At 41.9% G+C, this 26823-nt stretch overlaps 1 protein-coding gene across 1 annotated transcript in view; it reads left to right on the top strand.

The window, feature by feature from the left end:
- The window catches only part of HUWE1 (HECT, UBA and WWE domain containing E3 ubiquitin protein ligase 1), a gene marked incomplete in the record, with an annotated part of 5008559 nt that overhangs the window by 2455624 nt on the left and 2526112 nt on the right, over positions 1-26823 (top strand). The window contains 1 exon segment of the mRNA XM_044079288.1: positions 14432-14656. Coding sequence (XP_043935223.1) covers positions 14432-14656 — 225 coding nt within the window.

The following is a 26823-nucleotide window of genomic DNA, read 5'->3' as shown; positions in this document are numbered from 1 at the left end:
AATCTTGCATTCGATTTTCAAGCTCTGTTGTCTGATTTCACATAGTTTTTAAGAAATATAAGTATTTATTTCGGAATGGCAAGAGTGTTCCAGACATTTTCCAGCACTCAACCAGCGAATATCAGAATGAAGGAGCAAATCTCCATATGCAGCATCCATTTTGCTCAAGAAATTGCAGAACTTAAGACTCAGATCTATTACCTCCTCGTATAATAGTTATTTTTACAGCTGCTTTCATGGCATTGACTTGAGACAGAAATTTTCCAGAGTGCTTCTTGATGAATTATGCAATGAATTGTAGGGCAATTAATATTTAGTTTCAGTAGTCCACAAAAGCCGCTTCCAGTCTGTCTTCAGCTGCTACAATGCAGGAACATTTTATCAAATCTTTTAGTTCATAAGACTTGAACTGCTTCAAAAATATCAGTACCTTTACTAGTCCCAAAAGCTGTAAGACTGAGGAGTTCATTAATAGTTAAGCCCTCTTGAGTAGTTCGAACAAAAATTAAAAGTTGACTTGCGTCTGCTAGATCAGTGCTTTAATCCAGACACAATGAAAAGTACTTGCATTTAGCTATTAAATCACAACATTTTTTTTAAACGTATTGATCCATGTGTTATATGCATCTAGCGACTGTCTGTTGAGGTAATGCCACTGTTTGGAACTTCTCAGCTAATTTCGGCTCATTAAATTGTTTTGCCATTTCAGTTGTACATTTCTTCACCATCACACTGTCACTAAAAGGCTTTTTTTGATTTCGTTAGCTCCAGTAATACTTTGTATTAAGCAGCAAGGCTAGAACTTTGTTCAATGCTAAGTTTTGCAAAAAAAAAAAAAATGGATTGGTGCTTTAATTTCTTACATTCTGCAGTAGTAGTGCGGTTTGATTCTCCACTATACATATCAAATTTTTACTGTGTAATGTACAGCAGTGTCGTTTCACGTTATACTCTTTAGACACTGATAAAACTTGAATGCAAACAAGACATTGAATTTTATTCCTGATAGTTATCAAATAGTCTGATTGCCATCAACTTTGATACACTCGCTTTTCATCATCAATTTTTCTTTTCTTCTTGGGCATTTTTGTTTGCGGATTAGTAGTAAAACGCAACCCTCAATATGCTACACAAGCCACACTAATTGCGCACTCAGAATTGTAACTACAGTGCACAAAACTTAATACAAAGTTTTCATGCTGTGTACATCTTTCTTCAGTCTAATAAAGTGAGTATGAAAAATAATGCAATCTTAAATGCAACAATTTTCAGATGCTGATGCTGACAGTAAAACAAGTATTATGGCAAACTCCAAGTACAAGCAGTTAACTTTAAAAAGCATAATCGGATCTTACCCCATTAATGCACACTCCTTTGAATATGGCAGAGCTAGGTCAGGTAAGTTAGGAGAGTAATACACACCCTCCCCCCAAAACACAGCTGTCACTATCCATAATACACTTTCAATTAGAAGCCTCACCTTACATTTCCTCTCCTCTCCCCAATTGCCTTGGCAGTGGAGTAGGTTAGAAATTCCATGTTGTCCTTAGCTTTTGTCTGCATCTCTGTGAATCAGGGAGAGGAAAGTTCAACAAATTGGTATCCCGGTTGTTCTGTACCATTTTAAGACCCTGTCCTCCTGCTCGCTCCCTCTCAGATTCTGTAGTTCCACTTACATGCACAGCAGTCCACCACAAATAGTGCATGATGTCACTCTGCCCCAACGATAGCCAGCCGCCAGCTCTTGTACCTCTGCTGCAGTTGGAGCACAGGCAAACTGAACAGCATCACCTTTCATTCGGAGAACAAGCATGGCACGTGGAGTGAATTGACATACAGTATTTATGATCTCATAAAAAATTGAATTGAGAGAGAGTGAATGCATGTGTAATAGCTGGAGAGACTGTGAAAGATCAGAAAGAGTGAGCGAGTAAATGCTTGTGTGAAAGCTGAAGCAACCATGTGTGAGGGATCGGAGAGTGAATGAGTGAATGCATGTGTGAAAGCTGAAGAAATTGTGTACGAGATCAGCGAGGGAGTGAGCGAGCCCCATTTATATTAAAACAAGAAGGCTGCACAAAGTTGCACCGCGGCCCACAGGCTGTTTTGGACAGCCTTGCTTTTGCTTGGGGAGCAGTTTCAAGAGGGATAAAAGTGCAGGGTGGAGTCCAAAGACGGTTGTAAGCACATAAATATCCAAGTTGCTTGCCTACATCAAGGCATTCAGGGCTCTGAATCATCTTTGGTCTTGGAGATCTTCCAAGTGGTTGCAGACAATACCATGGCCATGTGGTACATCAGCAGGCGGTGGGTTGGGGGGGGTTCAGGTCGTACCCTCCCCCTTTTGGAGATTAGCTATGTTAGATTGGGATATAGCCTCACATCACACTCACTCGCTGTACAGGCATCCAGCATTCTGTCAGAGCAAAATTGTGTGGCAGACAGGCTGAGCAGAACTGTGGCAGATGCTCATGAATAGAAACTAGATCAGGGAGTCTTCCATGATTTCATCCATCTGTGGAGAGTTCAAGTATACCTCTTTGCTTTCTCTCTGAACAATCAGCTGGCAAGACTCTATTCCAAGACTCCATGCATGAAGGCAGGAGTGTTCCTCTTTGCTTTTCCAACCATTCCACTAATATCCAGGGTACTTCTAAAGATTCAGAAGGAATCCCTCAAGGTTATTGTAGTGATTCCCTTCAGGCCCAAGCAACAGTGGTCTTCCCTTTTCGAAATGGCCAGGGGCAGTTACCACAAGTTTCCTCACAGACTGGATCTACTTAGACAAAGGTCAGGGGAGTTGGATACACCCTGGCATCAACTTCAATTAACTGCCGAGGTGATAGGTTCATTATTCCTTTTAGGCATTTGTTTACTGACTATGTGCAGTAGATACTAATGGAGGCAAGGAAACCTGCTACTACAAATTTGTACATTAGCAAATGGAAAAAGGTTTTCTAGTTAGTGCCAGCAACATAACTAGCACTTATTTAAGGCTACTTGTTCTCTAATTTTACAGTATTTGTAAGTTACTGTTGTGTGGCCTTTATTATCAATCTACCACAGTTCATTATCAGCCATTTCAGCATGTCTGCCCATGGATTATCCTTGTTCAGTACAGTCTTGCATCATAATGCTTTTGAAAAGGGTTTTGCCCAAGAGGCCACCAAGTAAAGGCCCCTCCTTGGGATCTTAGTTTTGTGTTAGAGAAGCTAGTGCTTCCTCTATTTGAGCCAGCTAAACTGGCTGTCTTGAGTTTTTTAACATGGAAAGTAGTTTTACAGATTGCTCTGACCTCTGCAAGAAGTGTCTGAGTAGCAGGTTCTTATATTGAGTCAACCCAGTTGAATTTTCCACAGGATTAGTGCTGCTTTTGAGAACTAATCCTTTTATGCCTAAAGTGGTATCCAGGTTTACTTTAAGCCAGAGTATCCATCTCCCTGTTTTTTTTTTTTAAACCTTGGATGTCCACAGACAGCTCTGGTTTTATCATGACGGAACTAAATCTTTCAGATCAGTTTGTTCTTTTCTTGTGAAGGTCTGTCAAAACAGTTTCCAAATTGTTGTTTAAGGTGATAAAACTATTCCAGGCAGATGTCAAGGCCCACTCTACTAGTTCTTTGGCCTTGTATTTTTCTTTTTGGAAAGGGTTGGATTTTAGAACTGTTCTAGAAACTGCTACTTTGTCCTCTCTACGTACTTTTATAAAGCACTATAAGCTTGATTCCCTTTTCTAGGTCCAGGTCAGGCTTTGCTAGGGCTATTCTCCAGGGGTGCCTGGATTTTTCTGCTTCCATCTTCCAAATGTAGTAAGCTAAGACAATCTGTCTATATAGCTAAGGCTATTGCAGCAGTTAACTATATATGATGAAATCAGTACAGCTGTGTAAGCAAACTTATCACTGTAGTTGTTTGCATGATCACTGCTGCAGTTGCCGCTCCCTCACTCCTCGTTTTTGGTGTGTGTGTTTTATATCAGGATGCAATTTATTTTTTGTACCTAGCATTGTCCTTTCAGAGTTCAGCCTCCCTCTCCGATGGAAGGAAAGCTCTGAGGGTCTTGATACCCAGACTTGTCTTCTAGTGAGCTCATGTCAACCTGCCTGATAGGTTAGGTTCTTGGAAGGTACACTGAAGCTTTGGAATCTTCCTCAGCTGTTGTATCCTTGCCAGTATATAACCCATATAGCTAAGCCCACTGCAGCAGAGGTCATTTGAACATCTCCTGTAATGGTAAGTTTAGTTACACAACTGTACTTGCAAGTTCTGGTGGTCAGTCTGGGTCTTAAATACCTGCATCCATATGCCCATTCATAGTGATCACAGATGCCTTTTCGTAGTAAATGCAGGAGGGCTGCCATCACCAATTTATCTCTGCTCCTTTCAGTAGCTGCTGTTCTAGGATCTGTACCAAGAGCCTGACTCCAGCAGTTGCCTATTGTTGGACTAAGTGCTTTCGCATTTAACTTTGCATGTATTGTTGTCTGGTGTATACATATTGTAGGAAGAAGTAAGGGTCACTCCATTTCACTTTCTTAGTTGCAGAGCTTCCATGTGTTTCTTAGCCTCTTAATATGCAATCTGAGCTCATCTCAACAGTGATGCTCTTGGTGACCTGATTGGATTCTACTTGCCAGAAGTCTTTTGCCTTCAGGGCAGTGTTCTGTTTCACAGAAAACTGAGTATTTGGAAACTTGTGCTGTGCGGGATAACTACCATCTATAGTCCCCATGGTTCCTGTCAAAGATTCCATGTGAAGTTAGTTGTACACCTGATGTGTTTGTCCATAGTACAATTAGGACCTAAAAGTGAGAATTCCTGTGTTGTCTTGTACAGGGCAAGAGCCATAGTGGGTTCAGAAAATTCAGGGCCTACCTTTCAAGTAGGCACCCCGAGAACCAACCTGTTACTGCAGATGCTCCAGACATAACTTGAGCCTATGCAGGGCATTTGGATTTCAAATGGTATAAGATGCATATATATGTATATATGTGTGTGTGTGTGTGTATATATATATATATATATATGTGTGTGTGTGTATATATATATATATATATATATATATATATATATATATATATATAAATGTGATAATGGTGAGTGAGGATTATCAAGGTCCTGGAGTCCATTTGGAGTCCAGAAGCTGTACACCTGATAAACAGATGACACTATGATAATGTGACATATATAAGGAAACAAAGTGGGACTTATTCCTTCCTGCATTTTGGGCTGACACTAAAAGCTTTTGCGTTTCTTAGAGTTGGGCATACTCTAAGGGGTTTCCTACATCCTGTTAAAGCAGAACAGAAGCAGATCCCCTTGATTTGATGCTGTATGAAAATATATCTCCATTTGGTCTACATGTGGGGTGTATAGCAAAAGTAACCCCCTGCCTGCTTTGAGCAGCAGTCAGATGAAAAAATTCTGTTCCATGGTATCACTTGGAGAATCTTGTCAGTGAATGCCTTTCCCATCAGCTAAGCATGCCTTTTTCAGTGCGCTTTCTTTCCGATCCTTTTCAGTCCCCATGGAGATCAAAATGTGAAGTGAGAGAGAGGTCTGTGATCTTAATTGCCGTGTTTTGACCAAGGGAGCACTGTTCTCTTCTTCCCAAGATGGCAGATGTTACTCCCTGTATTCTGTCTTGGCGTGTAATTCCCTTTACTCAGCTCAGGGGCTTAATAGTATGCCTATACTCTTGTGTACTCAGACTGCTATGAATGCTGTGTATGTGTGACCCTTTACAGCACCTTTAATCAATGGATATGCTTGAAATCATGAGGGAAGTAGGACAGCATGTTGCTAAGAAATATTTCTTAAGTGGAAAACAGAAATGTTCCTATAGTACCTGAAGAGGGATCTGAATCCCCTGGTTGCACTGCATCTGAATTGTTTGTGTGTTAGATGCCTTTTCGTATATATAGACTTCTCTGCATATGTAGACTAGCTGCTTATTCTATGGTACTACTGCCTCTTAAATCGTTTTTCAGTTGTGCACTTGCCTTGCTTCATTTAAAAAGTTTTAAATTGCTAATTTTGTAGTTTTAATTGCATGTACTGTTTAGGGCTACACACAGGTGTGCTACCCTTTTATTTGTTTATTTACTGTATTATTGCATTGTTTCGCCTGTTTTAACCAAAAAAAATCTTGTTTGCTCGTTTCCTGCCTTTCCTAGCTAGTATAGTCCAGATCCCAGGCTTTGCTGGTCTCAGGACTTTATTTTCTGTGTTCAGAGCTATCCAGACCTTGCTGTGGTAGAGGGAAGTCCTACTGCTTACCAATGAGAGTGGTGATCATTGTACTGCCTATCTAACAACACTAGAAGAGTGGTTTCCAGCTGTGAAATTGTAATTTTATTCGCCTTTTTGGGCTGATTTCTATCCCTTTCAACTTTCTGGCTTAAAAACGCATGTATTTGCACATTTTTCGCATTGTGCAGTACCACGGGGCTAGCTTTAAACTATTCCAGGTGTCAGAAAGTCTGCTCTTCAATTTTTCCCTTAGAACTAGCTGGTTTCTCAGTAGTAGCACTAAAATCTGAACCTCTCTGACTAGCACTTGCTTTAGAACCTGCTGGAAAGCACTAGGAAGCCTTAAACTGATACAGGCACTCAACTCTCCTTATCAATAAGGAGAAATTAATTGTAGGCACTAAATAGCCTATAACTGCAAAGTACCTTGCAAAGGTAAGGGAAAACAGCCCTTGTACTTTATTTATTTTATTTTTATTTATTTTACATTTGTTGACCGGGATAGTCCGACTGGATATATGTCCATTTTCAGCGGAGTCCCGGGGAGAAAAGCTCTGAAAGGGTTAACAATGACAGAGACAGGTTGACAATATGCATAATATACAATGAGAAAAAAGTTTTACAACAGCAGATACAATTGGTTACAGTTCAGTATATTAGAGGTGATTGGTAACTAGTAGAGTAATACAAGAAATGGCCTAGTCTTTAGTTAATATTTGTTATTCTAGATTGACCTCAAAGGTTAGATTGCTCATAGGACTGCTGTGTTTGGTGAGAGTAGAGTTAGTCTGGTTTTGTGCAAGGACAAAGCCAGTGAGATTTATGGTGGCTTTTTAGTTCTTTTTTGAATTGAGCTAATGATGGTAACATCGTGAGGTTATTTGGAAGGGAGTTCCAAACCTTGCCAATGATATTAGCATAGAGTGTGTCACCGCCTTGGTTGTAGGACTTGGTTGTTTGTACTAAGAGTTTGTTTGATGAGCGAAGTGAAGTTAGATTGGTGTAAGGGGTCAGTAAGTTTTTTAGAGCAGGGGTTTTCTCAGGATGTTTCAATATTTTAAAGGTTTCTATGAGTTGGTACTCCTGGAGAAGATTTGGAAGTTCTACCTAGTCAAGGTTTTTCAGGTTAATACAATGGTGTGTTCTATAGGGTAAGCCAGTAATGAATCTAGCAATGTGGTTGTAACAGGATGAGAGTCTGTTTAGGTCTGATTTGTTGAGGTTTGTGAGGACAGGGGAGGCATATAGTATGGTATATAGGAGGTGTGAGCGGGCAGTGGCTATTATAGCAGCTGGAGTTAGGTAAGTTTTTATCCTAGATAATGACCCGAGTTTTTTGTTAACTGTTTTAATAGTTTGGCTGATGTGGACATCAAAACGAAGTTTATTGTCAATGTTTACCCGTAGTAGTTTAGCATTGGAATCAGGTGAGATAATGGTTCCATTATTGGATTGGATAGTGAATTGTGTGATAGGCATTTTGTTAGTTGGGTAGAAGAGAAGTAATTTGGTTTTCTTTGGGTTTAGGATGAGTTGATGGTCAGTGAGCCAATTTTCAACTATGGTAAAGATGTGTTGGGTAGTTGTTAGCAGGTTATCTAGGATGGGATTGGAGCATATGAGAGTTGAGTCATCTGCATATTGGATGCAGGTGGCTTCGGGGATAACTGAATGGAGGTCATTTATGAATATTGAGAAGAGGAGAGGTCCTAATATGGACCCCTGAGGAACACCGATGGTGTTTGGTAGCAGGCAACAGAGCTTGTTTTGCCACATAACTGCCTGTTGTCTGCCTGAGAGATAGGCATGAAACCAGTTTTGGGCTAGTGTGTCTAGATGAAGGGTTTTCAAAGTTTGGAAGATTAATTGGTGGTTTACCATGTCAAAGGCTTTTGACATGTCCAGGAAGAGGGCCGAGGATGTATGTTTGTTATTTCGGTTAAGGTTTATTTTTTCGGTAAAAGAGAGGAGGGCAGTGGTCGTGCTATGATGGGGTCTAAATCCATGTTGGGAGTTGGTTAATAGTTTGCTCTGGATGAGATAGGACATTAGTTGGTTATGCACACACTTTTCCATGATTTTGGCAAGTGCTGATAGTATGGCAATTGGTCTATAATTTGAGAGTTCAGACAAAAAAAAAAGAACCTAAACAGGCATGTCTAAGGATCAGCTTCAGGTGATTTCTCCTGCCCACCTGGTGAATCTGGGTGTACTGGGGCAATGCAGCAACTGCTTTATGTGCACAGACAACCTTCTCCTCCTACTACCCAACAATACAACCTGAGAGAGACGCGCTTACTTAGCCAAACTGGAAGCAAAGCGCTCTCCAGCCAAGATTGTGCTTGACAGGCAAGAGAAGGTTAACACCTACACTACATCTCAAGCAACACATAGCCTTTCAAAACCCACACCATCAACACCCACAAATAGCAACACTAAACCCACATATGCGGAGGCCCTTAACATTAACCTGCCCAAGCAACAAGGACCTCCAAAGCTGAAATGCAAACAAACACCAACCAAAGTGACACATCGCTCACAACACCAGTGTGCCACCCAACAACAGCCCCTAAGGCAAGACACTTTACCCAACACTTTAGTCATAGGTTACTCTGTAGTCAGGCACACTGTTGTCCCACTCACCAGGCTGAACAAGGAGAAAATTACAGTCAGCTGCCTGTCTGGTGCCAGGATTCGCCACGTAACGCATGCACTCAAGTCACTCTACAACAAGTACAAATATGACTCTCTCATTGTCCATGTTGGAGTGAATGACTTGAGACGTACCTCCTTGGACTACATGAAAAAAGACATGGAAGAGCTCTCCGATCATGTGGCCAAGGCAGGTATGACCGTAGCCCTGAGTAGCATCCTTCCTTCGCCCAGAATGATACGACAGTATAAGGACAAAATGAAAATGATTGACTTCAACAATTAGCTAAGCTTCTGGTGTCATTCAAAGGTGATCCAGTATCTGTCTGCCTGGGAAGACATGATCGACAAACCTTGATGCTTTGCCAGAGATGGTCTGCACCTGTCACCCCTGGGATTCAGGTTACTGGCTAAACCTCTTGCCCCCCTGTAGTGCCTTTTTTAGGCAAGATTCATATGACAACACCACCACCGTAACAGATACAAGCATGCAAAATCTTAAGGTAATGCTACTCCATGCTAAAAGTCTAAACCTCAAAATGCACTCTCGAGGCACTGCTAAAAATGAAGAACATAGATATCTGTGCAGTAACTGTGAGACCTGGTTCAAGGCTGCAGAGAGCACCCCTGCAATACCAGGCTACAACTCTTACCACACTTTTCGGCCGCCAAACAAAGACCGAAACACTAAAGGTGGAGGAGTGTCCATATTCACCAAGGATATTCACACCTCCAGGCTAGTTGCCCAACACAATGCTTCTGAAATTCTTCAGGTGCAACTCAACACTAGGTAAGACTGCAATCCAAATTGTAGCTTGCTACAGATCCCCCACTATGCCCCAAGATTCTCACTACACCTTTCTAAACATACTGGAAAGTATTAAGATACAACCAAACACCCTAATACTGGGTGATTTCAACTACTCTACCATTAACTGGGAAAGCTACTCTGGTACCAACACCTTTTCCCAACGGTTCTTGGAATTCATAAATTCCAATGCCCTGGATCAACTAAGCCATTTTCCCACCGGGGCTCCAATATCCTAGACCTGGTCAATACCAACATGGGATATAGATGCTATACACCCGTGGTCACCCCCTCATTGGCCAGGTCTGACCATAAGCAAATCACCCTTGACAATCCACATCCCACCCCCACCTCCCAGTAAGGAAACCTCCGTAAAAAACTTCTCCAGAGCCAACTTCATTTTACTCAAATCAGAAGTGACAAACTTCATGACACCCATGCAGACGGAATCTGAAAGTCCGACTGCTTTACCCTACACTGAGGCACTGTACAAGCACATGCATGAATCGTGCCATCCCAAATGGAACCAAGACGCTCTCCTCCAAAAAAAGGAAGCCAATCTGGTGGTCCCCTGCCATAAACAAACTGTACAACAGAAGGAAGAAATTATTGCAGAAAAGAAGAAAATCTCAGGATGCAAAAAAACTCCCTTATTAGCCTCCGTAAGAAGCCGAGATCCCTCATAAAATCCTCCAAAGCTAGTTACGAAAATAAAATTGCCAAAGTTTCCAAAGACAACCACAAGGCATTCTATAGTTATTTCAAGAATCTAAATGGCAATGCTCAGATCTTCTCTGAGCTACAACAGAATGGCATTAAATATACTGATCCCTAGGATATTGCCACTATTCTGGCAGATCGATTTAGTGCCAACTTCACCCCCCTCTCATTCCCTAAAGGGCCCATCTCAATACTAAAAGAATGCCAAATTCTGGTAATCACGGCCACACAGGTAGAAACCGCACTCTCCAAAACTAAGAATACAGCATCCATGGGATCAGATGACATCCTGGGCTGTGTACTACTTGAACTACAAAATGAACTGGCACCTCACCTAAGTGTTTAATCATAGCCTCACCTCAGGCTTAGTGCCCACTGAGTGGCAGACATCTACACAGTTATCCCGCTCCACAAGTGGGGATTCACCTTGGATCCCGGGAACTACCGTCCCATCAGTCTGACGAGCCTGATCTGCAAGGGCATGGAACGCATTATCATGGAACTTATAAGCAAAGACATTGGCAACTTTCAAACACTAGACCCCACCCAGTTTGGGTTCGTGAATGGCCGATCTTGTCTCCTGAACCTGATTGACTTCGAATCAGTCTCCAGAGCTGTGGACGAGGGTAAGGTGGTCCACACAGCCTCTCTGGACTTCGCCAAGGCCTTTGACACCATCCCCCACTCTGGAATCAGATAAACTTACTAAGCTGGGCATAAAATCCCTACATCACTCGATGGGTTGCCAACTGGTTAACTCACAGAACCCAAGACTGTAAAAGTAGCTGACTCCAAATCTAGCTCCAGACAAGTGGAGTACAAGTTCGCAGATGACTGCAAACTCGGAGCAATTATTGAATCCCAAAATGATGTGGATATTCTACAAAAGGGCCTTAAAGAAATAGATGCTTGGTGCCAGAGCCATGGGCTCAAGCTTAATGCCAAGTAGAGTTATCCCCTTTGGGAGAAACCATGTACCCATGAAATTACCACATAGGTGGCAATACACTAAACACCAAAAGTGCGATGAGAGACTTGGGGACACAGGTGGGCAGTGGTCTCACCTTCGATAACCACATCTCCACAACAGTCAGGAAATCCTATGTGACACACCATCACTAAGGGCTTTTCTTCCAGAAAAAATGGTCATTGTCCCACTGTACTCATCCCTCATTAGACCCATTATAGAGTACAGCGCCCAGTTTGGTATGTACCTCACAACTCATCTGCAACAGCTGGAAAAGCCGCAGAAATACCTCATTAAAAGAATCACAGGCCTAAAGCAGATGCCCTATGCTGACAGTCTAAAAAAAAATAATCCAATACTCTGTGGCATATCGTCTACTCAGAGGCGATCTCTGCTTAACATACAAGGCCATGTCAAACCCTGAACTGTTGGACATGCTCCACTTAAATAAATCCCAATTCCTCAGACCGCACGCTCTAGGGATCTAAACCTTGTCATCACAATGAACAAAACATGCTGGAGGGGTAGGTTCCTGACCCAGAGACTCCCCATACTCTGGAATAGACTGCCATGCATGTGAAGCAGAGCGCCTCCTTGGCCTTCTTCAAAAGGAACCTTGACGATTGGATGGGAGATAGGAAATTCACCCCGTGGGATCACGTCACTCGCCCTGCTAGACAGGGGTCCAGGGAATTAAATATTGTGAGAAGAAATATCCAGGGAATTGTTATGGCTAGGCTTGTATAGGCCCTAGGGCCGATAGCCTAGTACCAAGCTATGAACTTATATCACTGTCACTGATTCTGCAGAGCCTGTTGAAAGTAGTGTAGATCAGTTTGTTTTATGTTGATGAAAGTACTTTGTAGTAGTTTCAACCAGTAACACCCGTGGATCTCCTCTGGCTTTGTTGTTTGCCATTAAGTAGTTTGAAAAGGGACGTTGCATGTGAGACTGCATGGAAAAAAGGCAATTCCTTTGATTAAGAGAAGCTGTCCAAGGTCTCCTTTGAACCAGCTGCTGCTGTACTGTTTCTGACTTGGAACACAGCTCTCTTGTTAGCTGTCAAATTACCTGGAAAGATCTCTCTAACAAGCACTAATGAACCCAGAGCTTTGCTTGACTTTCAGGTCTGGGTCAGCCTATGAGCACATCCTTCAAGTCCTATTTATTCACAGAGGTATCTAAGTATGTTTAAGTTGCAGCGGTTTCCTAACATACAGCATAAGGATTTGAGAATTATTGATTCACTGGATATAGTTAAGCAATTTACTACCCAAAGAAAAAAACATAAATTCATAGTATTGTTTTTTCTTTTGCAGTTAACAAAGATCAGAAAGCAGATTATAAGCAGACAGCTTCAATATGGCTGGCTCATTTTTTATCCTGCTGCTGATCAATGGCAAAACTAAGTGATACAAGGTCAAAAATTGCAAGGGTTGTGGCCACTACCAATAACAGAGTGGATGCCAAGGCCATCCTGGAAGCGGGCACAATTTCCTCATTATGCACATTTCGGACGTATTACAGACTAGGTATCTCCAGGACAATGGCAGACTTTGTAACTACTATCCTGTAGGGCAGCCTACACTGGAATGATAACCACCCAGCAGTCTGTAGCTGTTCAAATCAGATCTGTCGTTTTTGTGCATGCTGCAACAGTGATCCATACAAAGAACATAAAGTTGTTTAACTTACCATAATAGTAGCTTTTCAAACCAAGTCACCTTTGCAGTTATATTTTCCTAACCACATTCCCCTTTTTCCTTGGGTTGGGCATCCTAGATCTGTACTTGGGTACCAATTAAATCTTTCTGTCTACAATTCTTGGCTTTACTACAGGGCCCCTCAAGACCATATGGCTTTGGGAAACCTGGGATCTCCAGATTCTTGTGCCTATAGGAAAAACTCATGTTGTGCTAGGAGTGTTCTTGGCACTAAGAAAAAGAGATCTGATGTCTCCTCTGACAGTGGAAAATTGACAGTTGGCGATCACTTTTATACTGCAAAATGTGTTGCCATCATAGAGAAGTGGATATCTTCCACAGCATTCAAACCTACGCAGCTGGGAAGTTGGGCCTTTGGTAGAAGGTCCTATTGGCTATGGCTGTGCTGTGCCACATTTTCTTGTCAAACATCTACTGCTCTGGTAAGTTACTTATATAATGATACTTTCCTTCCTTCGTCCCTTTCTGCTTGGGAAGCAGTTCTATTTTAATTCTCTAACTTCAGGTATTAGTCTTCACATCTGCTTCATGGTTAATTGATTGGAAGAACTTTGCTGGTGCAGTGTCAGAAAACACCTTTGTCTGGTGCCTGTTGTGACAGAATGCATCCACATGTGTGAACTGAAGAGGAGAAAAGCTTTTAGAATGGTAAACAATATACCCAGATAAGCCATCACAGATCAGCTGATAGGGTGAATGTTTTATATATTCATGGGACGAAATTTGATGTGTTCTCCAATATTTTGCAAGATACTTCTGTTCTACTTGTGACCGTTGTTCCTTTAGCTTTAATGGAGTCTGGTGGCTGTCTCCATTTGAAGTGCAAAGTAATGCCTTTGACATTTCATTGTCTGAGTGTGTTTCTCAAAAATAAGTTTACTAATTGAAGACGGGATGGAAAAGAAAAAAAAACTATGCAATTGCTGAGCTTTGCCCATTTTTGGCTTGGAGAAGTGTTGTGCTGATGTTTATAGCTTATTTTAGTTCAAGTTAAGGATGGTACACAAGCAAACTGATCTTTTCCTTAACCATACGTGCTTGTCTATGACATAGAGATGTGTAACAAGTATTGCAAGTCTGCACTTGGTAATTTTTTTGTAGTTATCTTAGTGGAACTAGTTAGTGTCCTTAAAGTGGAATATTTCTTGCCTGATCTTATTTGCCTTTTTATCAGATTTTTTTTCTCTTTTTATATGCATAGCATGCTGCATTTAACTGTTTTTCAACATAAGCCTGGTAATTTTATTGCATTTTTATCTGCATTATTAGCAGTGATAAAATCCCCCACCCATTTCTTTTTTATCCCAGGCATCTTTTTCATGTATTCGCAACCTTTGGAATCGCAAGCCTTTGAAGGTGTATGGGGGGCGAATGGCTGAATCAATGCTTGCTATCCTTTGCCACATTCTTCGTGGCGAGCCTATAATTCGAGAGCGACTTTCCAAAGAGAAAGAAGGTAGTCGTGAAGAGGATACTGGACAAGAGGATAGTGCTTCTAGAAGGGATTCCCAAGTTAACCAACACCTTCAACAGGTAGGATTCTATTTTTTCTGTTTGTGTATCTAGTTTTCAACCTTAAAAGGATAACTACACCCAAAATACTTCATTCTTTGTGGTATTTTATTCCCCTCAGCTATACTTTTACTTACTGCATATAGGAAAAGTAGGATTTTTTTCCTTTCCTGTTTGTGAGACGTTTCTATTTCAGCTTCCTCATTGTACACCATGTTGAGTTTGAATGATCAAACATTGAGTATATCTCTGTCTTGAATCATATTAGCTGTCAAATTTCAAGACTTTTGGTCAAAGAAAGCCAACTGTGAGGTATAAGCTTTTTGAGCATCTAACATCTTTCATTGCGTGCTGTTTACAGTTGCCTTTTCCTTTCTGGACCTTAAACCTGTTGAGTTTTTGGGAATTCCACAGCTTTTCTACTATAAATTGAGTGAAGAAACCCTGGTATTGATTAGGAGCCATCCGTTTCCTTTTTTAAATAACTAATTTAAGCAGTGCTTTGCAGTAGTATAAGAAATTGCAGCATGTTCAAAACATGACAAAACACAAAGCAGTACGTTTCAGGGTAAAATATTTAGAATGCATGCTTTGGTGGTTCTCGCAGCAGTTGTAAATGAAAGCAACGCTCATTTGGCAAAAATAGTACTGCATAATGTCAGTTTGTGAAAAACAGGAGAGTCCATTATAAGAAAAGCAAAGTTTTAAAGTGTCAGTTTGCCCTAGTCAGAATTCTTCAATCATAAAAAGATATTTGTAAACTCAAACCCACTACCCTGACACAACACAATTCTGACTGCTAAGTATTTGAAACTTGCAGGTGATTACATAGCTTATTCAATCTCCATCCTAATGCATTGGCACAACACTGAATCCATTGTCCCACTTCTCTGAAAAAAAAAGATTGCATCCTTTCTCTTCATAAGGGAGCAAACTCAAATGAAGTCATCATCCTATAGCTATTCTGTCTCCGTTGTCCAAAGTACTAGAGAAATGTGTTTAAATCCAGCGTCTTTCATATCATTCAGTATAGTCTTCTGTCCCCTTCCCAATATGAATTTTGACCACCGCGTAGCACTACTACTGTCCCCCACGTTTCACAAGTAACGTTAACTTGAAGAAATATCTGAAACTCTTGTTTTCCTCATCATTCTAGACTGTCAAAAGCTTTAGAAACACACTCATCACATTTTCCTACAAAAGCTTGTGTCAGTAGCTCATCCCTAGCCTGGTTCCACAAACACCTTTCCAGTGGATCCCAATCTGTTAAATAGCAAAAGCAATGCTCATCCTTTCTCCTTGTATTAGTTTGGGGATCCCCAGGAATCCATCTGTGGCTGTATTCCCTTTAATATTTTTATCTATGATCTCTCCACCTATTTAAATAAAAATGCTCGTTTCATTCTATATGCAGACAATTCTATCATATTTTCTGATCCCAACTGTGAAGACCTTCACATCAGTAGCTATATATGTCCGTCCACATAAGACTGTTCCTCAACCCAAGGAAAACTAAATTAATTTTCTTTGCCCTAAAATAGTTTGAAATAGAAAAAATACTTCTACTGTAATTTCCTCTGACCATACCAACATTCAGCTTATTCAAAGCACAGAATTCCAAGGTGTCTTAATGGATGGCAGTTTGAAATTTGACTTCTACTTTCAACACGCAGGTTAAAAGAAAAACAAAAAAAATAAAACACACCATAAGCTACAATCTTTGTACACAGTCAAGTCTTACTTGCATGATACTGGATGGAAAAGTACAGCTTCCACCTTTACTCCTCAGCAGTGTTTACCAGCTTGCAGTCCACTTGGTTAAAAAACAACAAACAACAAAATAGCTAAATTTGCTGTCAATCTACTGCTTAGTAGTCATTTAATGCGAAAATTGAAATGATTTGAACTGTCCAATTATTTGTTTCAACTTCTCACCATCCACTATTTTGTCAATAAACTTTAAAACTGCCTTATCCTTCCCAATATCCACCGTTATTATCTTTCCAGATCTTTGTGCTCTAAAGATAAACTTCTGCTACTTGTATCAATGTCTTAACTCCTCAGGTGACTCCCTTTACTCCAGCCATTTATCAAAACTCTGAAACAATGCATTACTCAGTGTTTAATGAGAACAGTCTCTAAAGTCTTTAAAAACACAGCTTAAGGCTCAAACTAATGAACCTGTGGCTTTGCCTGTGGTCCCCTACCACTACTGCATTTAACTCAAACCCCCAACTGACATTTCTTAGCTTCCACATGTCCATCATCACAAGTATCTTATCTTGTCTGTCTCTTCAGCCTCATCTCACTTCATTTGTCTTCCCTATCACAATAAATTTTATCCTGAAGTCTTTCATCATGTAGCAAATGCAACTTTCTTTCTTTAGTTTCTGCTACAGCTTGTCTATTGCTCTTGCAATATTTTGTGTTCTACTGTGTAATATTGTGAAGTGATCTTTCATGTGGTATATATCTTTTACACAGATATTTTAACTCATTTCATACCTGTTTGACAACATCAGATCCGAAGTTTCAATCTTCACATGATCCTTGACTGTGAGCTCTGTTCCGAGCCTCGGAACAGACTCTGCCGTTATTCCAGCTCGCACCTTCCAAAAACTTTTGAGCTAGGCTGTACCCATAATGCTCCTCACCAAATTGCCACAGATCTTGTTTGCCGCTTTATAGTGCCAGATGCATTCAATCCACCCTCTGTATTTCTTTAGGTGTGTGCGCGGGTGTGTTTTTCCCTCACCTTTAACTTTGAGTACTCCTGAGGTACCATCATTAGTACTTATCCCTCTCTCACCTTTGGGTAACCATCTTCACTATCATTGTTAACTTCCTTCTTTCCTTTTCCTGTTGCATATAAAAAAAAAAAAAAAGAAACTTCCCTTTCTTAGTCCATCTGTGACCGTGTGTGTGTGTGTGTGTGTGTGTCAGGTGTCCTTAATTTCTCTTCATGGCCGAAAAACCGTCTAAAGGCACCTCTTGATTTCAAGAGGTTTCAAAAATGTCAAAAGAAATGCTGAATTCAGATGGACACATCTTGTGTGTATTGTCTTGGTGCTCTCCATCTTCGGGAAGATTGTGCCATCTGTCAGGGGTTCAGTGCTAGATCCCTGATCGCAAAAATAAGCTTATACTTACAGGACCTCTGAAGTCTGATTTTGAAGAGGCCATCTCTGGTTCCAAAACAGACATGCCTGGATCTCTTCATCTTCCTCTTCAAAACCAAAAAAGCACTCTCTCTTGGCTCCGATAGCTTCCTCGGAACCACCTTCAAAATTGGCTGTCTCCCACAGTGCTGACAGTGTCCTCTACATCAGTGGAAAAAGTTGCTCCTTCCTTGACACTGACCTGTTCAGCACTGTTAGCGGTGTAGACAGCTCTCCCTTCATTACCAACGGCTCACTCTGTACCAAAGGGACCTCAGATGAGAGAGTTACCACAGACATCCTATTCACCCTCGATTGACCCGATTTGGGGACTGTCCTTAGTCCATTTTTGGAGGAGGACCACCAGGGTCTCCATCAGCCTCCTCTATTTGGCCCACCAAGAGCTCATCAGAGTCAGATATAAGACTGGTGGAGCAGCTCCTGATAGCGACTGAGTTACCTCCATCCTCCATTCCTAGCCTTGTTAGCTGGAAACAATGCCTTCTTCACCCATGCAAATTCCTCCTTTGACTCAAGCTGAAATTTGAGCCCCTGGTGCTGACCATCCCAGCTTCAACTGTTTCAGGGCTGGTCAGAGTGCCTTCTCCAGCACCAGTAGTTACCCTGAGCTCTTCTAGTTGGTCAGAACCTGAGTCCTCCTGGAGTTGGGATTTCATTGCTGATTCCGAGGGACGGAGTTCAACCGCATTACTTTCGGAGCCCTCCATGCCCCTTGGGGCATCAGCATATGTAAGTTTGACCCTGGCTTCTGTGGAGGAAGCTTCCTCTATGCAGGGTGGTGGGACCACGGTTCTGAAGGCATCTGTTTCAGTTCTGGGCTCCCATCCTTCTACGGGGGGGGGGGGGCTGCCATCCAGGCTGTGGGAGAGGGCTTTGTCCATTATGGACAGTCTTGTGCCTTCCCTGTCAGGCCAAACAATTTGCCCATCTCCTCGACTGGGGTTTTCCTCCAGTCTTTTCCCATGCGACAGAGGGAACAGAAGCCTCAGGAGAAAAAAATATCATCTTAGGATACCTCTCTAGAGCACCCCACTGAAGAGGTAACTTGGAAGTAGTGCAAGAGGAAGCACTTGGACCCCCATGAAGAGTCCTTCACAGAAAATAGCGAGTTCATTGAAGGGGAAGGTTCTCCCAAGTCACCTGAAGATGTTTTTTTTTTTGGGAGACATCCTAAAAATCTTAAAATAAAGAGGTGGATGAACTACCCTCCAACCTTCCTTAGAGGAATCTATATACCTACAGGCTTTTCACGCCCAGCCATTTACCTCTTGGATCTCTGTGCCCACTGCCGATCTTATTAAACTGATCACCCAGTGGGCTTGGAAAATTCCTGACTATCGAACCGATCACTGAGACCTGACCAAATTCTCTCTGCCCCAAAGTTGAGCAGGACTGGGCCAAGGATATTCCTGTAGATGCCATGGTGGTAGTGGCAGCCACTAAAAAGGAACTTGGTGACAAAAGTCCTACTACCCATCCTCCTAACAAAGAGTCTAGGACTGTGGATAGATTTGGGAAGCACATAAATGCTTCATCGACCTTCGCTGCCAGGTCCTTGATTTATATGGTTTATTTTACCAGGCTTCAGAGATAGCTGGTTAAAGAGCTTTCAGATGCTCATAAAGGAGCAATAGCTAAAGGTGTTTGAGTTAAGGTTACTTCTCAGTTTGCCACCCTTGAGTCAATTTCCAATTTGTCCATGAGGCTAATTGCTTATGCTTCCAAAGGCACAGAGCAGCAGGTTCAGGCGTAGCCATCAGGAGACGTGCTTGGATGCTCTTAAGTGACTTCACTGAGCCATTTAAGTCTTCTTTCTTCAATGCTCCATTTGATGGATCATCCCCGTTGGGCCTCAAAGTTAGACTCTAGCTAGATGTGAGAAAGATGGGAAGACCATTTCTGCCGTGGGAGTACGTTTCTCCACTCCTCAACAGCCCTGTTCCAGGAACCAGAGAAGTGGGAGGCTATGGTTCAAAAAGACCCAAAGACCTTTCCAGCAGGTGGCAGTGACTTTACTTGGGGAAGCAGTACTGTAAGATGGCGTCCAAGAGGCAAAAATGACACGCAGAACTAGGGTTCCAGAGACTGACTCTCTCTGGTAGTTCCTACCAGCGCCTCCTGAATGGAGGCCCGATTGCCCCACAACTGCCTCCAGAAGAAGGCAATTATCCTTGCACAAATCTGCTTGGCTAGAAACAGACAAATTTGCACAGGGGATAATTTCCAGAGGCTACATCATCCCCCTTTTGAAGAAAGCAAAAAGGCCAAGAAGAATCCCAGACCTTCCAACCAGTCACATGGAGGCAGCAGTTTTAGAAATTCAAAAACTGCTGGACAAGGGAGTCATCCAGGGAGGTCCAGTCAGACCAGAGGAGATCTGGAATTTACTCAGGATTCTTTTTAGTGCCAAAGAAAACAGGTATGTAGACTGATCTTGTATCTCAAGTAAGTTGAAAAATCCGTTCAACAAACCAAATTCCAGACGGTCTCAGTTCAGTCAATCCTTCCATTCTTGGAAAAAGACCAGATGTGTTCAGTAGATCTTCAAGATGCATATTACTTTATAAAAATTTATAAACATATAAAAATTGATAAGATTCCTGAGCCTACAGCTGGGAGCCAGTCAGTCAGCTCAGAGCACTACCCTTTGGGCTCACCACAGCCCTCAGGATGGTTACCAAATGCATGGCAGTGTTAGTGGCGCATCTCCGTCTGCTAGGATTCTGAGTGTTTGCTTATCTAGACTGACTCCTTTCAGCTCCAACCAGGCGTCCACTCGTAGAGACGTGAGACTGCACTCTTCATCTTAGTTTCAGCTTTAGGAATCACTGTAAACTAAGAAAAATGCCATCTGGAACCATCACAACTGGAATTCATTGGAGCTATGCTAGACAGTCATTGGCTTTGTGTCACTTCCCTTAGAAGGATTCAAAAGGATCAGATCACAAATGAGCCAAATCATTTTCAGCGAGAAAGTAACAGTGGGAATAGTTCTACAAACTCTAGTCAATGGCAGCCTCTATTACTCTAGTTCCCCTGGCCAGATAACACATGCAAATTCTTCAGTGGCTTCTGGCCTCCCTGTAGTCCCTGTTGAATCAGCCAATTTCCCATCTAATTATCATCACCAGTAATTCCAAAGAAGATCTGAGTTGGTGGCTCTATTCCAGCAAAATCTTTTCCAGGCGTCCTCAACCCCAAGCTGTAATGACCACAGACGTGTCGCAGATTTGGGGGTGGGGGTGGCGGGGCATTTTTTAGGAAAGCTAGTCTAAGGCACTTGGTCCCAGCTGGAGGCTAACTTGCATGTCAGCATTCTAGAGATGATGGCGATGCTCTTAGCGTTGCAAGCATTTCACGATAGCCTCTCTTTTGGAATGATTGCAGTTCAAACAGACAGCATGTCAGTAGTCTGGTATATCAACAAACAAGGATGAGCCAGGTCGTAACCTCTTTGTCGAGAAGCTGTCAGTGTGTGGCAATGGGTGATTTCCTCCAGTCACTTTCTAATGGCAGTGCACATTCCGAGGCGCTCTAATGTGATTGCGGGCAAGTTGAGCAGAACCATCCTCATGCCTCGAGTGATCTCTCAATCCACTGGTGGTGGGAAAGATATTCCACCACTGGGGCCAACCTCGGTGCGATATGTTTGCATACCCTCTGAGCAAGTGCAGCAGTTACTTTGACCTAACTTTGACCAGGTCTCTAGGGGACGTGCATCATTCTGCTCAGTGGTGCTCAGGAATGTTCTTCCAAGACTCACTTAGGGATTCTGTCCCACAGTCAAGAATTGTGAAGATGTCTTAACATAACGTTCCGTCTGTTTTGAGCTTCACTAATCCTTTATATTCCCTCCCTACTTCCCCCTGCCTTAGAACTCTTGCTGGACCAAATATTCCCAAAGACTGGCTTCATAATAGGGATACAGATATGGTCTCTTATCTAGTACTACTTGCCTCTCACTATTGTATGCAAATTCAATCTGAGGTAATTTGGTGAGGAGCATTATGGGTAGAGCTTAGCTCGAGAATTTTTGGAAAGCGCAAGCTGGAATAATGGCAGAGTCTGTTGTGAGGATCGGAAACAAGCCCACAGTCAACGATTCGTAAAGGCCAATAACACAGATGGAACTTCATGGTAAGACCTAACTTTTTGTTATTTATTTATTTTTTCTGTTCATCATCTGTTATGCTTACCTTTGAAAATGTTCTTTTGTTTTTAGCATCATGTTACAGTTGTACCTGTACACACATGTTCTCTTATCCTATATGACTAGTTAACATTTGTTGATTGGGTAAGTCTGACTAGGACAGAGCCTATTTTCAGCTGAAGCCTGGGGAGAAATTCTCCAGACGCATGTCTTTGGAATGTAGGATGAATCCAGAGTACCTGTAGAAAACCCACGCTGACGCAGGGAGGACATGAAGACTCCGCACAGAAGGCACCCCAGCTGAGAATCGAAACAGCGACCCTCTTGCTGTGAGGCTACTACATTAACCGCTGCACCACTTCGCCACCCAGTATCTTTTCAAGTTATGTATAATTTTGTTTTAAAAAGCTTTTTCCCCTAGGCCTCCATTAAAAAGGGATGTTCTCCATGTTTCACTGCAGTCATCACTTTTGGGTTTTTCTGCTTGCAGTAGCCCTCAGTCGGCCTGATAAAGTCTTGGGTCCTGCGTCGGTTGCTGTCCCTTCTTCCATGACATCAGGTCGTCAGGGGTATAAAACATGCAGCCGACTCCATTACATCAGTCTTTCTTGCCACGTGGTGCCCGAAGCAGTTCCCAAGTGCTGGTCGGCCAACTCCTGAAATTCTCGTTTTCAAGTTTCAGAACCAAAGTCTTCAACTAAAGCTAAGTACCCTGTTGGGGAAAGTTTTTCTTGCTCCTTACCGCCGTCAGTGAAAGTTAATAATTGCATTATTTGTGGGAAGCAAATACCTCAAAGATTTTCATTCTTACTGTATTCCTTGCCTAGGCCCTGACTACAACGTTCCGTGCTGTCGGTTTTGTGATTTAATCAGCGCACTATTCGTTGTCTGTATATTTTAGCCTCAGAATATTTCGATTCTCGGTTTAATTATCTAGAAATTTAGTCTGTTAGCCATCCAACTACCGGGATTCCGAAGAGGATAAAGACGAGACAGGCCGCCGAGGTCCAAAACTGCCGGCAACTCTAATAAGCCAGTCGCCAGTTCGCCGGTACTCAGTGAGGTGCTTTCTCAGCCCCTGATGCCTGCTACTTATGATTCGCAGGCCTCTACCGAGACCCATTCGGAGTCCGGTATGCCACGAGATGCTTCAACCATGGAACCTGCAACTGTTTCTACCTTGGATGGGTCCGGAGCCACTGTGCAGGCACCAGCTTCTGAGGGTGTATTCAGGCCTATGGACTTTCATATTAAACAGATGCCTCCTCCTTTTTTTAGGCCTAAATCTTGATCCATGCCTAAAAAACAACTCCCAGGCTGCATGCTCAGGCCTCTGTATGCCTAAAAAACAAGAATGGCTGAAGATCTTATAACTCTAATCAGGGGAAGCCAGCCTCCCCTTTATAAGAGACCTAGGACTGAAGTTTATGAATCTTCTGACCAGGATTCTGATTCTTCTGATTTGGATTTGCCCTTTCCTACTTATGAGGATTCTGATGCAGAGGGCTCTATCCCCTCTGCTTCCCCTCAAGAGGATTTTTCTTTTGGTGAAACCTTACATACTCTAAGGGAGCTTTTCCACTGGGAAAGCCAGGATTTTTCTGATTCAAAAAAGAGGCTTAGGGATTTCTTACTCCTGCCTCAGCATAGGCCTTTAGCTATTCCTCCAGTACTAGACATTGTTGATGCTTTTTCGGAATCTATTTTAGCCCCTGATTCCTTGCCTCCCGCTCCCAGAAAACCTGATGGATATTACAGGGTTCCTGATTCACTTAAGTTCCTTTTTAAAAATCCTACTGCGGATCCAGAGACCATTTCACATGAACCCAAGAGCATTAAGGCTTCTACTGCTAAAAATCCTACCCCTTCTGATAAGCGACTATCCATCACTTGGGGACCTCTGTTTTTATTGTGCCTTTTTCCAGTCTCAGTTTTACTTGTGTAATACAAAGATAATGCAGGGTAAGAAGTAGTGCTGCTGATGGCTCCCTTTTGGTCAAATGAGTGTTTTTTTCCTCCACCATAAGGTGCAGTTCCTTTAACACTGCATTATGAGTGCCTCTTGACCTAGTATAAGGGGGTCTCATGCAATTCTAGCTTGTATAACTAAGGTTTCTAACATGGGTGATCTGCCATTCATTTCAGGTACCTTTTCTGAGTATGTGCTTTCTAGCTGAAAGAATGTTAGGAAATCTAACTTAGTCATAACGTAACAAATTTGCAAGTAAGGATCATCTTGCATCTTTTTGTAGGTACTTGTATGGGCCATTCTAGCTCCCTCTTAGTGAACACCCAGGTTATTCCAAGACAGAGGGTAGTCTTGCACGTGATGCATCTTAAGAAAACCTTTCACCATCCTGAAATCTTAAATCCTAGAGAAGCTAATTTTGCCTAAACTCTTAGCTTTCCTAGTGAACTGTTTGTAGAAATAACCATTTCTGCCTGGAGAATTTCAGAAATCCAGATCCCCATGTATAAAAGCACCTTTCTCATCTTCCACAAGTCACCCTTGGCACTGCCCTTTCCTTCATGCTTAAAGTAGTGGCTGAGGTATCCTTAAATCTAACTGTTCACTTCCAGAAAAAGTGATCTTGCTTTCCATGGATGTGCAGAGATGGCTGAGCTCTATTAATTAGACGAAACAAAAGGAAAAAAGGCTAGCATACCAGTTATTTAAGCCTTTTACACAGGGTAGGAAAGATGGATCTGTTTTTGACCAAGCATTCTCTAAGTGGATGATTCATTGCACTTCCTTATACTCTTCATTCCAGGGTAAAATGATCCCACTGTAAGTGTGAGATCACGTTCTTTAAGAAGTCACTGCATCTGCCACTGCCCTCTTTAGAGGGTTCCGCACTAAGCTGATTTTTAAGGCACCTGTGTTAACAGTTTACACTATTTCAGAGCACTTAAATTTGGCAATCTTTTCTTGGACAGTGGTGGGGGTTGTTGCAGCATTTTTAGAAGGCTACTTGCAACCCACTCCACCCCAAAGTTGGTAAACAATAGGAATCTTCCAAATAAATTACTGTTGCATTGGTGAACTGTGCAGTGAATTTTAGTTGTAGTTATGAACTTATTTTTGTAGACGTTAAGAATATGCTTAGAGTTGCAGTAATACTTTCTCTTTCCACTGTCCTTGTTTTTTCTAGTTTCCTCAAGTTTGGGAATGGGCATCTTCATTCCCATTAATTTATAGTCCTCAGAACATGAATTAAGAAATGGTTTGGTTACGATGTAGCTCTGGAAGGGCATGGTGAAGGCAGGGCCTTCAGAGATGAGAAAGGTGACTTGTGGAGGTTCACAAATGTTATTCTTGGCACTCACTCATGCATACGTTTGGTATGTTGGGAGAGTTTGAGTAATTGATGCTGTTTACAGGTTAGCACAAATTGTGGCAGTATTCCTGGAATTGGGAAGTAGGTCTGAAAAAGTCTCAAAACTTTGTGTGGCTGAACAGCTGAGTGGCATTTAATTTCAGGGTCAAGTGCAATACAAAGTGCTTTTCTCTCCAAAATGAAGTTTTTTTTTAATAAGTTATGATATGCAAAACAGGAGTAGTGCTAATTGTACTGGGCCTTGACCGTTGTACATAAGCTGTGAATGGATGGTGAAATGGCAGGCAGTGTTACGTTGTGTTCTTTGTGCTGTATCCTCCAGGAATAATGAGTCACTCGCATTTGCTTACCAGGAAAGTCTGACTGGATAAGTTTTCCATTTTCAGTAGAACCTGGGAAGAAAAACTTTACAAATAAGAACAAATGTTACATATGTACATAGGTGCAAGCTGCCATTATATTACATTATACTGTAAGTACATAGATTATTACAAATATTAGTACACATGAAATGTAAAATGTACATATTGATGGTTTATTCCTGCTGTGTTGCACACTAGTAGGACTCTGTCTAGTAGTTGTCATGATCCTGCAGGGTAAAGACTGCGTAATAGTTGGAAAGCATTCATAGGCTTTGAGGGGTTATCTGTGGTTTGAATTGAAAAGAATAGGTATGTGTGGAATAGCTGATTCTGGTCACACCTTTTGCTGTGAAGAAGTCTACTGTGCCCTCTCACTACATGTAAATGCTTCCATCCATGTTAATCATGGTTCTCATCACAAGCTTGGTAAATTAAGTCCATGTCTTGTTATGATTGATTTCTCTTCATGTCTTTGCTTACATGCAACAAAGGCAAATGAGAATTTAATGTTGACTCCTTCCACTTCCCTTCCTGGCATTTAGCTGCCCGGGCACTTATCAAACTGTTAGCCTAAATCACATTTTATTCTTTGCGACTCTTGTCACTCATTGTTTCTGAGCCGGTGAGTACAGTACTGCATTTTGTAGTTTTCTAATAAAATGAGACATATGAATGAACATTAAAAGGTATTAATTCTTATATTAGTATGCTTATACTGTGCACCATTTTGTACTTTATTATCCTGTCGTACATTAATTGACCTTGTATTGCATAATGTAGGCAGTGAGCTGCTTGTTCTCTCTAACCTAGTCTGAGCCTTTAATTGGTTATTCTTGATCAGTGCTCTTTCCTGGTAAACTAACACAAATAATCTGACTTAAAAGTGTCGCTGGATTGGAAAAGCTGAAATATTCTGAATGGTTCTGTGAATTTTTTTTCTCTAGCCTGGTGGTGCTGCAGTTGCGTTTTCACCTTGCAGTAAGACGCTGTCTGGTTTGATTCTCGGCTAGAGCGTCTTCTGCGTGGAGACATGCGTGAATGGGCGTTTGTGTGTCAGGGCTGGTAACTCTGCACGTAAAAATCAACTACCAGTCATTAGCAGACCGGAGTTCCGCTGTGGTGACCCCATAAGCCAAAAGAGACAGCAACTTTTGGAGGG

The sequence above is a fragment of the Protopterus annectens genome, chromosome 8.part0 (genome assembly GCF_019279795.1).
Source record: "Protopterus annectens isolate FY-2018-M chromosome 8.part0, PAN1.0, whole genome shotgun sequence".
Taxonomy (NCBI): Eukaryota; Metazoa; Chordata; order Ceratodontiformes; family Protopteridae; genus Protopterus; species Protopterus annectens.
This window is presented reverse-complemented; position numbering and strand designations above follow the sequence as displayed.